Here is a 17,384-nt window from a genome sequence, read left to right as displayed (position 1 = left end):
TTTTGTAAAACCATATAATGCTTTTGTTTTGAGGAAAGGGATACTAGCAGTTGCACAAGGGCCACATAAAACACAACAGATTTGGATGTGTAATCATGAGTTTCTGCCTTCCAGAATGAAACTTCGTTCAGTAACTGATGCCTCTCTTCTCTTCGTCAGAAGAGCTTTTCCAAGATCCTCTGATTGGTATCCCATGAATGAAGTCATTCAGTGTTTTGGCTGCTTGGAGATGCTGACTTGCTTCCAGGGCACTTCTGACTCTTGCCTTTTGGCTGATGGCAGCAATGCTGTTGTGGGAGGGACCCACCTACTGAGAGTTTTCTAAGGAAACAGTCTACACTGGGGTATGAGCAGCCTTTATCTTTCAGTTTCTCATCTTTTGCTTCAGATGTGCCCAAAGTGCCACCACTAGGAAAACATTTAATGCCTCATGCAATATATCTTTAATTACTATTCATCTAGTAGCTTCCTGACAGATGCTCATGTCATACAATTTAAAATAAAATGCTTTTAATTAATCTTTAGAAATTATTTGTTTAATCTGCCACTGGTAGGTTACTCCTGTGGCATATTCCACCGTGGCAGCAATGCTATTGTGGGCAAGGGCTGACTGAGCAGGGAGCAACCACACAGCACTCCCAAGGGATGTGCCTGACCCCTGTGCAATACTAATTCTAGGAAGAGAACAGATATTGGAAATCACATTCCCAACCTGCCATGAAGGCATAGTCATGAAGGATGCTGGAGATGCTGGGCACAAGGAACCGCCTGGGCAATGGCACAGTGATTGGCAAGGGGCAGTGTGAGCTGCTGGCATGTCAGATGAGGAGAAACCACATCATGGAGAACCAAGCTGGTGTTGGCTACAGTGACTCCTTTCTCCAAGGAAGGGAGTGGATAATTCCAGTGCTGTGCACAGAGCATAGGGAGTGTGTGGGCACAGGCAGAAGATCATCTCCTGGATTTGGGCCTCACCCCCAGGTATGGGGACTTTGGTACTTCTCCAGTCCAGCCGGGGTGGAGGCAGTAACATTTTGATGCAGTTTGAGATTCCCACTTAAAGCACCTTGTAAATCCCTGCCTGCAGTACTGGAAATATTTGTTTGCCCTGAGACTCTGTTGTTTCTGAGCGGGTACAACCATTTCCAACATGTGGAGGAAACTGCAGCTGTGGCGAAGTATAACAAAATAAGCCAAACTCCAAACAAGCAGAGCAAACAAAGTCTTAACCTTATTTCTTGGAAAGAAAAAAAAAAAGGAAAAAGAGATATCCATTTTCAAATGTTTCTTGCATCTGCTAAATGCATTAGGAGCGGTGTTGTATCCTGAATGAGCAGTCATGATGAAAGAAAAATAGCTTCTTTGTGGTGATCTGGTGTGCTTGTGACAGCCATTCAGGAGATGATTTACAGCTCTGTGCTGGAAGCTGGACAACTACACACAGTGCTTACATGGTATAAGGTTGTTCTCCATAATTTCCTAACTTCCTTGAAAGAGATGAGTACTTTTCCACCTATTTTCTCTTTCAAAAAACCATTCGAAGAAGGTTTTGCATGTGTTGGCCATGCCAAGGAAAATAAGTCCTTGCTGGGAACTGGAGGCAGCAGGCCATTGGCCCTGGAGGTTATTACAGGGTGTCCAGTTACAGCAGCTGACAGCACTGCAGGAAATCTCAGAGGTTTTTTGATGCCACACAGTGGATTAGCACATCAGCATAATGTCAGGAGGGGAAACATAGAAAATACAAGCCATGTGCTATTAAAACAGATTGGGTGGGGAGTTTTGTTGGTGTCAGGCTGCCCCAGGGACTGGGCTGGAGGAACAGCTCATGCTTTCCACTTCAGGGCCATCAGCTGCCTCTGCTCTACTGATGTAGAGCTTTCCACTCCTCTTCATGGGGGCAGCCAGGGACATGCCAAACAGGATGTAGTCCAGAGCCCAGTCAGTCAGTCCTGGTCAGCCCTGACCTGTGACAAACAAGAAGCCATTTTTTCCAATAGATTTGCACTCAAAAAAATGTTGGGGACCCATGACTACTTGTGACAAAACTTTCAAAGAAAACCAGAAAACTACTTACACCCTTAACTTACACCCTTAACTTCCCTTTAACTGGTTAAAGGGAACACTCAGGAGCAGCACAGTGCAATGGCCACTGAGGCAAAAGGGACATCAGCATACAAGTACAGATAGGCTTTACACATGCCCCCCCTTTGCTTGTTTGCCGACATCCAGACGGGCTGATTTGGGCTAGAGGAAAAGCTATGCCACCAGAAGAGGTGCAAACAGCAGCACAAGCAGGATCCCCTCAGCTGGAGGCAGTGAGGTCTCTCCGCAGACAGGAGATGGCCCCTTGAGCCCCGAGCCATTCACAGAACAAGGGAAAAAGGAGAGTGTGGGCTCTCAAGATTTCCAGCTTCTTTTAGCACACAGTGCAGCTTTCTAGGAAAGGTGAGGTTGGTTGAAAACATATTGACTTCAGATGTCTCTACTAAGGGAAGAGCATTTTTACACAGCACTAGAGGAGCCTCCACATTGGGGCATATTTCAGGGAAAAGAAAGGTATGATTTCACTCAAGTGTACAATAAGCTGCTTGAACAGAGAGGAGCAGGATATCAAATGACAGGCTGTCTCCACTACTGGAACTGGAAGATGTGATTATAAATCTCAGTACTGTGTAGAAGAGCAGTAATCTAAAGCCACAAAGTCAAGGAAATTTAGAAATAGGATGCAGACGTGGCATAGGGAATTGAGAGGAAACTAAAGCCACCGAAGTCCTGCTGAAGTCTGCTTTGAGTTGCAGTAAGAGATAAAGAGGACAGAAATCGAGGTGGTTTGTCTCAGAGAGAGACCTGTGAAATACCCAGATGGAAAAATCAGATCAGATCCCTTAAGGTTGAGGCCTGTCCTACCTCCTGTCCTCAGATAAAAGACTCCTGCCATCACTGAGACCAGCTGCAGCCATAAGCAGTATATTTGGATTTCCCAAAATGAGCACACAGCTAGTAAGAGAAGGTAATACTGATGCTAATGTGACCCTGCTCTCCTATAGGGAAGGACATCACCAACAGTGTTTAGACAGGGATGGGACTTTACCTATAAGAAAATCTCATGCAGATACGGCTTTGCTTGAGAAGTTGCAGCTTGCTGATGGAGAAACACCCAAAGCTGGTAAACAGATATGTGAATATTTCTCTACCCAAAGCAGGGGTTGGGTTGTAATACAGCTGTCTCTTATCTGTGGGAGCAAATTCTCCAGAGGTGACTCAGTAGTCAGTGAGATGGAAACCAGACGGTCATTGTTTCTGGATGATGGGCAAAATTGAGATTTTATTCTGTGTCCTCCAGGTGAGGATTTCAACATCCAGCATAGCCTTACTGATGAATAACACACAGTAACTAAAATCCAGGACTGATGAGATAAAAAATATGAAAGCCCAGATGAACAATGTGCAGTGGTACATGAAAAAAAAGCAAGGGCAACGGTAGGCAGCAACTTGGAAACTCTGCAACACAGGGCATGCTTGCTGCAGGCAGCCTGTCAGAGGCCAGCTTCTGGCACCTAATTATAAATATTCTCAGGTTAGCTTAAATTACTGTCAGAATAAAGGCCTTTTTCTTTGTTAGGTCATGATGCAAGCCCAGCTCCCACAGTTCTTAAGCACTGATGTCAGAAGTTAAAGCCGAACTCTGTATAACCTCCAGGCTATAAACGATGCCAAATGCCAGATATTTTGGGGTTTTAAAATGACATTTTATGCTAGCCCTGAATAGTTTACTTTGGATGTTTACTAAGTTTAAGCTAACATTTCAAGTCTCTTTTGTGCTCCATGTAGAAGTCTAGCAGAAAGATCAAACACAGAATATTATTTTATTTTTGGAAAGTAGGCACATGAGCACTGATTTGCTAGATATTTCAGTCTCTCAAATTACCCCTCAGTTAATGGGAAAATCTGAAATCTAAATACTTTGCTTAAATAGGTCTACATTTGGCTAGCTGTGAGATGTAAGATTGCGTGAGATTGTCAGATTTTAAGCTCCTACTTTCACTTTTAAGGCTTCTGCTCAAATAAGGTCATAAACTGGCAGGAACTGCTGTGCAAGGCAGCTGTGGACATGCAGAATACCCTATTATTTTCTTGGAGGAGCCACTGGCTTATGAATAGATGTGTTGAGTTCAAGTCCTGAGGAACATGTTAGTGTCACAGCACAGCAGGATCAGTAACACCTACTTTATTTGTCTGATTGTAGTTTTATTTTTTCTACTAAATAAATCAACTTGATCAACCTACTTAGCTTGTCAAGTTTCCATCCCCACCCACATCATTGCACATTGACCTCTCTTTCTAGAATAGCAGTAAAACCCTTCACCACAGTCGCCTACCATACAGGGAAATGACCATACAGCATGGATGAAGCAGAAAATGCAGTATCCAGGTACTTAGGACTATCTGGGTTAACTATCTAGCAGCTTTGACTTGGTGGTTTTGACAGAGAAATGCATTGCCCAAGGTTTCCTCAATGAGGTAAAAACTCCTGCACTACATGACACCGGCATTTAGGCAAGCAAGGTCTAGTGCTAGTTAAGTAATAACGTTCCAGGGACATGAGTTAGAAATGTTGGGGAAGTACTGGTGGTGGAAATGGGTTGATATCCAAGCAAAACTCAAATCCTTTGGAAGGGGTGAAGACTGGTTTCAATTCAAGATAATAATACCCTTAAGCCATACTGTCCTGTGCTCAGGCTGGCACACCACAGGGTGAGGAAGGAGGTGGTCTTCTATCGCTTGAAGCCATCAGCTGGTGCAGGCTTCCCAGTGTTTCTCAGTGACCTGAGCTCCTACACATCTTTCAGGGGCAGAGGTTCCCTGCATAGTGAGTTTAAGCCCACTGGTGATATGTTTATTTCTTAATTGCCTTCACAACCAGTAGGAAGTAATTCATAAACCTTCAAGGCTCTGCAGGGTTCAGCTTAAAATTGTTATTCCAACACACACTATAGCTATATGAAACATGCTTTTCCTTAGGGGCCTCTTTTGAGGGTTTATTTGACGTGATGTTTGCAGCCTCTTTCCCACCTCAGCTCTGCAGATGTGCAACCTCTCCTGCTGGGCAGCAGCAGCTGGCTGATATATGGCAGTACTGACTGTGTTCAGTCCCTCTGGAGACATGTCCCCCCTGCTGCTGTCCCCTCAACCCTTCTAATTTTTGCTATGAATGTCCACTGCAGCAGTTCAGATATCTGTGTGAAGCAAGGGGGAATGAGCTGCAATACTGCTCAAGAAAAACCATCAAGAGAATATGCTCTTGGAGGTCTTGGTAATGATTCTATAACAGCTGGGTTAAGAGAGGTACTAAACAAAACACTTAAAAGGTTTTCCCACTGAATAAATATTCCTGTTCACCCTCTGTAAGAACAAGAAGTTCTAGGATGGCTGGAGCCAGTGCTCTTTGTGTTTAGCAGCCCTGGGTGCACTTTTTTCACTGTGAATTTGTCCCACTTACGCTTTTAACAGTCAGGGTCTCCAGGGATAAGGCCTTGCACACCTGAATGGTGCTATGGTGCGAAAAGCCACCTTCTTTGTTCATTCTAGTTTCATTTAATGAAAGCACAGCCTGTTCACCAGTGTGGACGTTGTCAGGGAGCATTCACAGGCCAGTGCTGACAATGATGCACTAAGCCCATGCAGCTTCTTGCAAGGAAACAGGGAACCATTTAGGGGTCTCTACTAGTTCATTAAGTTTCTTCATCTCCAATAGATATTCCTCAACTAGAAAAGCTTTGATATGACTCATGACTGTTTAAGTGAAGGATGGAGTAAGAGATTTGGAGAGCTGCTCTCTAAACAACACAATTGCCTGAACTTCAAAGAACATTAAACAGCCCCTGGCTCTCAATCAGTGTGGTCACTGTCCCACTTTGAGGTACTCATTATCCAGCATGTGAATGTTTACAGTAAGGCAAGTCTTATACCAGCTGGGTAGGGTAGAGGTAAACTGTGCCTTCTTTTTTTGAGAAACAGTGAAAGATCACTGCTTTTCTCCAAGAAAGTTTCTAGCTTTGAAATGCTTGAAATTCTCTGTAGCTAACAAGCATGTGACTTTATCATAGACATCTGTTCATGACTGACAGCAAGATCAACCTATTTCCTTTGTCTTGAATTCTTCATGATTGAACTACTGCACACAACAGAAATAACTGATTTGGCACAAAATATCAACCAAGAAGACCTGAAGGAGCAGCAGATGCCTTGCCTAATGCAGACCTCCACGCAGAAGCATTGGTGAGAATGCACAGTGCAGGAGCAAAGAAACTGATACTAAACTCCTGCAGCCAATGACTTCTACCAAGGTAAGACCTTCTGTCAGTTCAGAAAGCAGATACACATATCACCAGAGGTTTTCTGTGAAAGTCAGCAGAGGGGCTGGTTCCACCTGTGTCTTTTTTATCTTGGGTTTGGCGGGGAGAAGAGGAAGAAGGACCTTAGTCCAGCAGAGTTAAAACTACACTGGCAGAAATCCTCTTCTTCAAAGGAATGCAAGCAGCTCAAGGCTTTTATGTCTGGAGGTGGCCTGCTGTTTTCTCTAATGAGAAGTCAGGCTGTGTTGGCCAAAGTGTTCAACTACTATTGTGTGTGAAGGAGAACAGGAACTGCAAAGGAATTACAAACTGACGAGTCATGTTATGACTTCTTATCTTTCTTTCAGGAGAGAAAGAAGGACAAGTTTCCCTTTTAGATTTTCTAGTTCATTGGGTAAAGGGAAACCATGTTTTACTTTTAGCAGCTCTTGTTCCATGTGCTTCTGGACCTAAGGGCACAGGTAGAGTTGCACTGCTGGGAAGGCTGGCACATCTGACAAGCCAGACTGAACTGTCAGTGTGAGCCCAGAGAATTTTCTTTCATTTCTCATGCTGCGCTTGTGAATTCTGTAGAACCAGGGAAAAAAAAAGATTCAAGGACACTGGAGGCAGTTTTTGCCAAGAGGATTTCTTGAGCAATCTAAGTGGTTGAGGATCTTTTCTCAAACAAATTTTGGATCAATGGGGTGTCTTCTCATGTACAAATTGAACTGAGGGATTTTCTTTCCTTTATGCATGCTTCTTTCTAAAGCCAGTCTAACAACTAACTAGTGAGGACTGTTGTCACTGGACACCAGCTCAAGCTCTGATAGCTTTTGTAAGAGCATTTGTATCAAAATATTGTTGTGCTGGAGTCCCCACGGCCATCTGGGGCTTTGTGCAGACAGGGTGCTTACAAATGAATGTGAACCAAAGCAAATCAACATTGCTTGGCAGGGATGAAATATATTGCTAGGGTCTGTCTCTGCCAAGCTAGACTGTTTGGCTCCAGTCCCACTCTTCAGGGGGATTGTCTGTCAAAACACAAGTTGGTATTATACAGTGTCATGGTTACTTGGATCTCTAGTCCTTTAACCCCTCTCAGGCCTCATCCTTCTGCTATTTGTTGAGTGGAAACCTGTGAACCTACAATTCTTAAAGCAGATCTTGAGCTCTGGTACCTTGCACCAATTGTCCCTCATGTCACTGTGCCATTTCAGGTAGAGCTTTCTCTTAGGAGAGAGCTAGAAGATTGCAACCCTTTTGAAAAGAAGGCTTTATCTCTTAATGCCATGAAATGTTAAGAAGACATATATTTTGTACCATCTCATGATGGAAGCCTGACTTCTTGGCCTAACCACCTCAATCAACTGGTCATCTTTTCAAGGTGGGAGTCCATTTTGGACACTTTATTGTCTCTCCTTTATTATCCCATTCCTTCATGGGCAGCAGCTGTCGTTTCTGCTGAGCCCTGCTGGTAAGCCCAGAAGCCACCCATTAAAGGACAAGACAAGCCATTAATGTGAATGTCCTCACGGGTTTGCCAAGAGGTCTACCATAATATTTCTCTCCACATTTTTGGACATATTTCTGAATTCATTCAACATAAGTACGGACATAAAAATTTCCACAGTGGCTTGACCAAGACATGACATTACAGGTAGCTCCAAGCCCATAACATACATTTTTTGCTTTAGTGAAAATCCACTGTAAGCAGTGGTAGAAGTGCTGTCTCTGAGCACTGATTCTGCAGGGCCATGTCCCATTCTTCAAGTCCAGAGAGGAGCAGCAGGAGGAGGACGTGCATATTCCCTTTGGGAGGCGGATGAAGTGGCAGATCCTCAGCTGAGACCTGGCTGAGTCTGGAGATAGCCGAGCAAAGTGGTGACTCTGCAGAGGTGTGACACACAGCACGTGCTGTCCCTCAGGCAGGCAGCTGCCCACACCACTGCCCAGGCTGTCACGTCGCCCAGCAGCCCGGCGTGCAGCTGCAGCCTCATCCCCTGTTTGCAGGGCAATAGCAGCCTTGCACAGGCTGGGACGCCCTCGGAACACAGACCGGCTTCCTGGGTCACGCAGCCTTGTGGCCTTCCCTCGTGTGGCAGGACTTGAGTGTTTTCCTTCAAAGTTCAGGCTAGAGCATGCCAGTACCGCCTGGCTCTCCCAGACAATGTCTGCTCAAGGCACCAGGACCTGTTATCATCCCAGCAGACTGGGGACCACAGTCCAGATGTCCTTCCATGCATGGAGCTTTACGGATGGCCCCAGGGCTCAGCTGTCTCTGACACGAGGTGCAGCATGGCTGTGGGTTGGTTTTGCTGAGAAAATTGCTGCTGCACTGTGAGAAAATACGTGAACTAAAGCCAAGCAAGATAAGAAAAGTCAAAACATAGAATTAAAGTTGTCAAGATGATGATAGCTAGCAATGCAAGGCTTCAAAAATAAATGCTATGTGAAGAGGGATAAAGCCCTGAGGGGCTAGTTCCCTATGTTGCTCTAAAGATCCTTGGGCTGGAGCTTAGAAATGCTCCAAGTCCTTGTCTCAGGTGTAACTCTTATGTGAGGGTATGTCCCAAGTGCTGGGCTCCAAAATGGGAGTAGAAAAAAAAATAAGGGAAGAAAAGAGTGGCTGGGTGAGTCACAGACAGGGAGATGTCCATGTGGAATGAATATAGTCCACTGGAAGAGAAGTGTGAGGAATTTTACTGAGAAAATTAACACAAGCACAGGCACCTGAAGGGCCTGAGCAGTTCTGCTCAGCTGCAGGCTCCCACTTCATCCCCTTCCACCTGCCTGGAATGACTCTCTCCTACAGAAAATCCCAGCATACCTTCCCTTGGCAGGGCACCTTCTTTTTTGAGCTGGAAGCCCCATGGGAGAAGGGCAGGGACAGCACCTCTCCAGCCATATCCTGGGAGCAGTGACCTGCAGGCAGCAGCTTTGGCTCATGGGCACTAGCGCATAGTACAAAAGGCAAGCCAGGACATGAGGGGGTTTGCACAGGGGTGAGTAAGTGTTTGGGGCAAAGGGGGCTGAAAGCCATCTTGGTGAGATTGTATCAGCCTGGTGTTTGGTAAGAGGCAACTGGACATGCTGGATGTGCAACTGGGAGCTTTGGAAGGAGCAAACAGAAGTTCAGACATCCACAATGGGGTGGTGGCCAGCTATCGCAACCTTCCCCAGGTGTAAACATCTGCAAAGGGCATTTCCCACAGTGTGTGAGACAACATTATGAATACTATGAAATTCTTTTATTTGGGAAAACCAAAATCCATTAGTGAGTTAATACGCAATTATGGTGCACAACAGGTGCTGGCATTGCATTAGAGGTATAGTCAGGTTCCTGTGAAGGAGAAGAACCTCACGGTGACTTGTGACTAAAATGTGAACAGGTTTTCATTTTTAATATGAAATTGGGCACCATCCAGCATTTAATATGTAAATAATATCAACAACCAGAAATGCATCATTTTTCTACTAGTGCATCGGGAGCTGGATTAGTCCCAGTGCAGCACAGAGGAAGCAGAGAGGACAGGGTCCTTCGCAGGGACTCCTGTCCTTGTAGAGGTGAGCTTGCTCAGCTGGTGCTCTGCGGTACCGCCATGCCATTGAAACACTGGACCTCAACTCATATACGGCACTTCCCAACTGGAGAGATGTTTTGCCTTAATCTCAGCCTTTCTACCCCAAGCCACTGCCGGAGATGGGAGAAGCGTGTGCACGTTCACGTTTCTGGAGAAGTAACACTCTCTTTTAAAGAAAGCATCCCCTCTCCGTGAGACCTCCGCAAGCCGCAGCCCCGAAGCGGAGCTGTGTGTCGGTGGAGCGGGCTCCGCTCTGTGCCGGCAGCGCTGGCAGGGTGGCCGGGCGGCGCGGCCCCTCCTCGCCAGGGTCACGGGCAATGTGCCCTCGCTCGCCTTCCTCGGGTGTGTCAGCCCGGTGTCCCGAGAGCCTCCAGTTACTTTTGTGCCTGTGTTTTCCCCATCCTTGCGAAGCATTTTTTCCTGCAGCTGGGAAGTATCGAGCTCTTCGCTCAGCTCGAGGTTAATCATCTGCTTGCAATTACTCTGTGACCTCCCACGCCCGCGGCGCGGGGCAGCGCTGTAGCTTTAACACGGGCGCTGGAAGCGGGACAGGGACAGCAGTGCCAGGTCCGGCCCCGGAGCTGCCGCAGATCCCTCTCTGCTGCCTGCCATGGGGAGCCACAGCCTCCTCGCCGCCCTCCTGGCCGCTGCCCTCGCCGCCCTCCTGCCGCTTCCCGCCGCCCCCTCGGCCCACCGCAAGCTCCTGGTATTTTTGCTCGACGGCTTTCGCTTCGACTACATCGATGACAGCGAGCTGGAGGGTCTGCCGGGCTTTAGGGACATTGTGAACATGGGGGTGAAGGTGGATTACATGACTCCAGACTTCCCCAGCCTCTCCTACCCAAATTACTACACGTTGATGACGGGTGAGTACTTAGATTTCTGTGCTGTGATGCTCCTCGGAGCTGCCAGCTCCCTGTGCTGAAGTGGAGGGCAGCTCCCTGTGACTTTTTCCTCCAAAGATGTAAAAATGCCACCAGTCGTGCTTTTAGCTGGGAGATTAAAAGCGCTGTGGCATTACAGCCCAGTATTGCTTTTCTGAAACCTGCCCCAAACTTGGAAATGCCTCTTGGAGCTGATTTTTGAAGTTCCTCTCTGCTAATCCACGGTGTTGCTGGGTCCCTACCTGCTGCCACTGCAGCAGCACGGCCAGCTGGAGTTTCCTGGTGGGAGCACTGGTGAGGGCTACTGCATATATATAGAACATAAAAATAACTGGGAAATGCATGGAAAATGAATGAATACAGAGCCTGCTCAGGGACTTTTCAGTTAATAAAAATGTGTGTAAACTCAGTGTGCCTACAAGAAGAACTGAGTCCCAGTCAGTAGGTCTGTTTTGGGAAGTTCAGCATTACATTTCTGTTTAAACTTAGTAGACTTTCTTTTCACAGGTCCTTGTCTTAACTTTGCGCTAAGTCATCATATCTGTAATAATCTGAAATACCCAAATAGAAAAACATTAAGGATTTTTGCTTTTGCTCCCCTGCAGTTTTTCTGAATGCCCAGGAGGGGCTTTCAGAAAATTGAGAGCACAGTTATAGTTTTCATGATGCTGATTTGCTTTTAAGTGAAGAACACATGATTACGTGATTACAGTGACACAAGGAAGCTGCACAGAGTACAGCTGGGCCAATTTCATCAGAGACAGGCATGCAGGAAACAACAGTTAAGTGAAAAAAATTAAAAACAATTTTTTTCTGGAGTTTCTGATTGGATTCTACTCTGAAGTTATTTAACAAACAAGAACTTCTACCTAATAAGGAGGAGTGAGAAAATCTATCCTCTCCTAAGATATGTGGCATCTTCCACTATCCTTGGAACAATGCAGTGCCCAGTGATCCATATACTGCTTGCTGGGAAAGCAAATAGATGCCATTGTAAAACAGATATCTGACATCAGTTGTGCCCAGCTAGTTTTAGAGATGCTTAACCCCTTCCTCCCTTTCTCTCAAGAGAAACACCTTTCTCTTGCTCATCTCTGAACAGAAAAGAGTGCAAAACCACCACAGGTTTTTGGCTTTTTTTTTTTTCTTTCATGACTTGGTGCAAATGTATGTATGCAGAATAAATGTGACTGAAAACAGAGGTGTTGTTCCACTCCAGACCATGTTCTTTAGGTGTACATAGGCAAAGCAGCCTAATACTTCATGGGTGCAAAAAAGTCTTTGGATGGAGCTGTTAAAGAGAAGAGGGAAAGTGAGTGACACGTTTCACTCCTTACCACATTTAGTCATCTCTCCTTTTAAGTGTGTATGAATAGAGTGAAGTCTCTAATCAGTCTTTTGAGGAGCTTTGAAAGCATCCTACTTTGTGCTCAAAAAGGAGTTTTGTTTTAGGTAATGAAATACCACTAGTAGACTTCACATTTTTAAGGTGCTAGAGTTCTACACCCCAGCCTGAAGCAATGAGATAATCTGTGAGATCAGCTTTAACTCTTCTTGCAAGTCTTCCAGACTTTATGATAAGCATATCAATGCAAATATAACTTCATTGCACATAGCAATTCACCTTCCTATCATGTGAGCCACAGTAGCGTTAAATAGGCCAGGAACCAACAGAGGACAAAGTTTAGGTAATAAACATGCCCAAAGGAAGGCCCAAGAGTGCCCGTGAGCCCTCAGGGTGTTAGTGGACCCCACGGTTCTGTCCGGGCATGACAGCAGGGTAAGTCTCATGGTTGCACTGTTCTTACCCTTTGGGGCCATGGTGCTGTCTCCACAGAAAGGAGAGGTTGGGCTGGGAGTTTGGGGCACGCAGCAGATGTAGTGTTAAGCAGTGTCCAGTCTGTGCATGTTCTGTTTACAAAGTTGGGACAGCTTTTGGAGAAAATGCAGCATGACAGGGTGACATGAGCATCATGCTGTAGTGACCTGCTTAGGGCCTGGCAAACTGCCATCTCCCTGTTGCTGCTGTACGAGCATGGGAAAGCTTGCACTGCGTTACATCAGCTATGCATCTCCTCTGCTGGGGAGAGACACAACTGTAACTGGTTTTGTTTGCATTTGTGACTGGGATGTCTAGAAGTTGAATGCTGCCATAATTTCATCTGGGAAATTAGGGACAAACTATTCTTCATATATTGTCCTACATTGCTGCTTCATGAGCTGTTAAGAAATTCACATTACAACCTCTAAAACTTAACATTTGTGAATGTGGCTTCAAAGTATATTGGCTTCTTGCAGCAAAGTCAGCTTAAGATATTTCTGGCCCCACTAGCACATTTCTACCCCCAGCTTGTTCATTATATCCCACCTTTTTTTGTTTTGTTTTGTTTTTGTCAATACTCCTGTCCCTTTTTTCTCTGCTCATTTGCAAGGCCTTTAAATTAAGGAGCGTACATGGCTGCCAGGTCTAGGACAGTGTGTGCATGAAAATGCTGCAGATGGCATGTCTGTCTTGCCTTTATTCATTCTTGTGAACGAGGCCTCTCCTTTCTGCCTACTGCCCTTACCCCACATCTGTGACTCTGGAAAAGTTTAGTTGATACTGAGGGAAGCTCTTCCTCATTTTGGTGGCTTTGGAGGAGGACAGTGGAGTCTGCTCCTCAAATATCATCACTCTTGGGACAGGTCAGTCTCCTCAAACATGAACTGACCTCTTGCTCCTGCCCAGACCTGCAGGCAGAGGTTATGGATGTCAGCAGCGTCGGTAGCATCCGTCCCTCTGCCTCTGAGTGCAGATGCCAAACTGCACACTTCAGCCGTGCCAGAGCACAGCTCTCCTCTGGAATGGGCAACTAGCAAGCAATGGCACGCAGCACAGCTGCCCAATTATCTGCAGGATCTTCAAGTCATTATATTTTACTTTACCAGTGATTTCAAGAGGGCAGCCTTACTGAATTTAACATTCATGGGAAATGGCAAGCGTACTCAGATTTTCAAAGCTATAGCCAAATAGATGCAACTGTAACTGTTGACCAAAAGCCCTGTATCTAAAAGCAAATATTTAGTGTATGCTAATGAGAAGCACACCCTGTTTTGCTGAGGCAAGGTGCTTGGTGAAGCGTCAATGCAGCGGGATGAATAGGGCCCAACCTGGTTAAACAATTAGGATAAATATTGGAAGGGAAGCACGGGAGGGAGGTGACTTGCCCGTGGTCATGCAGTGCTGCAGGGCGATGGCAGAGCTCTTCATGGGTCCCCCTCCTACTTATGTCTGCTGTTAACCTATGAGAAGATACTTGCTGGAGCTTCATGAAGTGACACAGAAGGCCTCAGAGCAAAGCTGAGAGCCTGTGTAGAGATCTTTTCCCTTTCTCCACACCTACAACAATTATGAGAAAGAAAACCAGAGCATAGAATTAAGAAAAATGCTAATGGTTTACTTTCTTTATGTAAAGTCACTCAATGATTCAGAGCTTGAGATGAAGCTCCAATCTTCCTGCAAGCCAGGTAAATGGCATCATAACCTGCTATCTGCTTGAAGAAGCACCAAACAAAAGCTAAGTTACTGCTGGTCCAAAGGGATCTCACTGACATTCAAGCAGAGAAGTTGTTTTGTTACAAAAATCTAGTGCTGTGCGAGGTAGCCCAAGGATGTGCTGGCTCAAAATCTGAATCTTTGAAAAGCAATCTTCTCTAACGACTTCATTCATTCTCAGCTTTGGCTTCCACAATGGCATAAAGGCTTGTTTTTGCATGGTTGAGTTGCTTTCTGAGCTGCTAGACTGAATCCTACCTGGTGTCCTAGCTCTACGTGGTGCAGTTATGACATTGCAGTTGTTGGCCTGCAAGACATGAAATGGAGAATTAGGTGAAAGATGTTGCTGATGACATATGAGAGAGATTTTGCAGGGCTTTTCATGGTCTTGGCAAGGGAGGGAAGAAAGAATCCAAATATGTGTATCTCAGAAAGCTCCCTTAATCACACCATGTGCTGTTTGTTTTGCAAAGGAAGGAATTAAGACCACAAGCCACTAGGGTTGTTATCCTGTGGAGAGCTTTTAATTTTTCTCTTTCCCTGCTGTGGCCTGGTGCTGCAGGGAGCTCTCACACCAAGCTCAGTGGAAAGTCTGAGGTCTCCCCTGCAGCAGCTGCCAGCATGAGTTATTGCTTCAGAGCCTTTCATGCCATATGTGTCAAGCAAAACTGAGCACAGTGAGGGTTTGGGTCTCCCTCACCTGCCAACCCACAGGTGTTGGAGGGGTGCTGGCGGACTGCCTGTACCCCAGCTCTCCTGAAGTCCCACCCAGCTCAGGTCACACGGGGCCCCCTCCCATTTCCAGCCAGCATAAACATGGGCAGACAGTATCATATCTGAGATGGAAACCCAGAGGGGATTTGTTTTCCAAGATCCTAACAAGAAATGAAGTCTTTCTGGCAGGTCCTCCATGAGGATGTGCCAGCTGCCTGGTCGGCTGTGCGGTCGCACATCCAAGAGCTGTATTTCACTTGGCCTTCACGAAAAGCAGAGGGAGTCCCTGATTGCAGAGGTGGAGGGGGAACTGCTTGGAAGAGGAGCAAGGAAGGGGCCTCTATATCCCTCTTTGGACAGAACCTGATCTTAAATAAGTGGCAGAGGGGCTGCGAGGTCCCATGAAGTTTGTGGGGTGGAGGAGGAGGTTGAACAGAGGACATTTCAGTCTCCTGCACACAAAGTGAGGGCTGTGGCCTTTGCAGGACTGATCCAGACTCGCTGTAACACAGTGGTGGCATGTTTGGGGCTTCTTTAAAATACAGGGGTGGTGGGTGGTGCTTTCTGAGTCACTGCTGCTCATTCCTGCATCTGCCATCACCTCCTCCTCTGGGTGGCAGGAGGGAAAGGGACAACATGGGAGAGGTCACAGGGATGTGTGACATCAAGGTCTACTCTGCTAGACTGAAGGTTTCACCCATCTTCCATGTTTCATGTGTCCTCCCTCCACTCCTCACTTTTGATGTTGGCATACTTGACTGCTGAGGAGCTTTGGTGGATGATGCCAGTCTACTTCTGTTTTCCCCTGAGCCCAGCAAATCAACACACACTGCCCTTCCTTTATTCCATGTTTTCTGGCAACAAATATCCTTTGGGCTCCCACCCCTGGAATCCTCTGGATGCCCCTTTTTTGCTGCCCACTTAATGGTATCCAGATTCCAGCCTGGTCCAGAGAAGGATGCTGACAGTTTCTGTTTAGCAGTTAAGGAAGTTCTTCACTACATAAGCAATACCTGTATGTTGTTTGAGGCATAAAAAATGAAAGGATAGGAGTACAAGAGGGAAGTTTATTATTGGTACACATGAACTGGAACTACCTCTACTTCACTGTCCAAGCTTAGAAAAAAGCCAGAAGGACATAAAGTGCATAATGAGTGACAAGGGAATAGGATTTTTTTCCTTTTGTTCCTCTTTAAACAATTACAGATGCCAGCAGCAGCAAGGATTTAGAAGGTTCTCTTCATGACATACAGTTTTGAAATCAAGTCTCTTCTTTTTCTTGGATTCACTAGCTTTCTGTTTCAAAAACTGTGTGTTGGGAAGCAAAAGAGCATGAAGAAGTCTGTGGTAATACTATTAACTGGCACGGAAGGGGTAGGACAAGGCAGGCAAGGGCAGGCTGGAGAAGATAGTGGGAACCATGAGGATTTTAATTTTCACGTTCTTCCTCTCACTTTGTTTACTCAACACCTGCAGAAAGGCTGTAATGCCAAGCACCAAGATTTTTCTCTTTCACCTATAGAAAAAATATTGTAAAAATCTATGTTTGCTTTCTACCAGTTAGAAAAATGGAAACACTTCCAAAGTGGACAACAGAACAGTTTTCTCTAACACAAGTTCACATGCTAGGAATTGAAATATGGAGTTTTTTCCTTCTTACTAGCTACAGCCTCACAGCTCACAACTAGTGTGCCTACTACCAGCTATTAGTGGCAGTGAGTGGATATTCACGTATCAAGGTATTTCTTTGCCCAGAGCGAAGTCACAGCTGACTGACAGAAAACTGCCATAGGCTCATACTCTCTCTAATGGTGCAGGCAGCAGCTTTGCCCACTGTTTTGTTCTGGCCTTCTGTAGGCTTGGAGCTGTGGTGCCCTTGAGTTGTACCCAGCTGTGGGTGGTCAGAGGTCCCAGAGTGATCCCTCAGCCCACTGCTGTCAGTGGAGGGTTCAGGAGAGGAACTGACAGCTTGAAGCCCCTGCTCCTGAGGTACAAAAGACCTGACTTCTCGTACAAGAGGGAATCTGCAAAACCTCAGCTGAATGTTTTATAAGCAATTTTTGCGCACCCCAGCCCTGGCCCCATGATGAAAGCATTGAATTAAGAGTTTCATACTCTTAATAAATTAATCCCCTTCAGGGAAAAAAAATTAATGCTGTGTATAGCAGAGATTTTTCTGTGCCTTTTGATGTGATCCTGCTTGGATTGCAAAGTCTTGCCTGATGCAGGCTAAGGTGTTTATGCTTTGGCCCTGTCTGGTATTGGAGGTCATAAAATATTGGAAAGTCTTTGCCAGCAAGCTCTTTTGCGAACTTGAATTGCCTGTGTG

At 45.8% G+C, this 17,384-nt stretch overlaps 1 protein-coding gene across 1 annotated transcript in view; it reads left to right on the top strand.

Moving 5' to 3' along the window:
* The first annotated feature begins 10,366 nt into the window (after positions 1-10,366).
* The window catches only part of ENPP6 (ectonucleotide pyrophosphatase/phosphodiesterase 6), a 33,329-nt gene continuing 26,311 nt past the window's right edge, over positions 10,367-17,384 (top strand). Inside the window, exon 1 of the mRNA XM_064652617.1 lies at positions 10,367-10,788. Within this exon, the coding sequence (XP_064508687.1) occupies positions 10,533-10,788 (256 nt within the window). The 5' untranslated portion in view covers positions 10,367-10,532. The remainder of the gene's footprint in view (positions 10,789-17,384) is intronic.

The sequence above is a fragment of the Pseudopipra pipra genome, chromosome 4, assembly GCF_036250125.1.
Source record: "Pseudopipra pipra isolate bDixPip1 chromosome 4, bDixPip1.hap1, whole genome shotgun sequence".
NCBI classification, from domain to species: Eukaryota; Metazoa; Chordata; class Aves; order Passeriformes; family Pipridae; genus Pseudopipra; species Pseudopipra pipra.
This window is presented reverse-complemented; position numbering and strand designations above follow the sequence as displayed.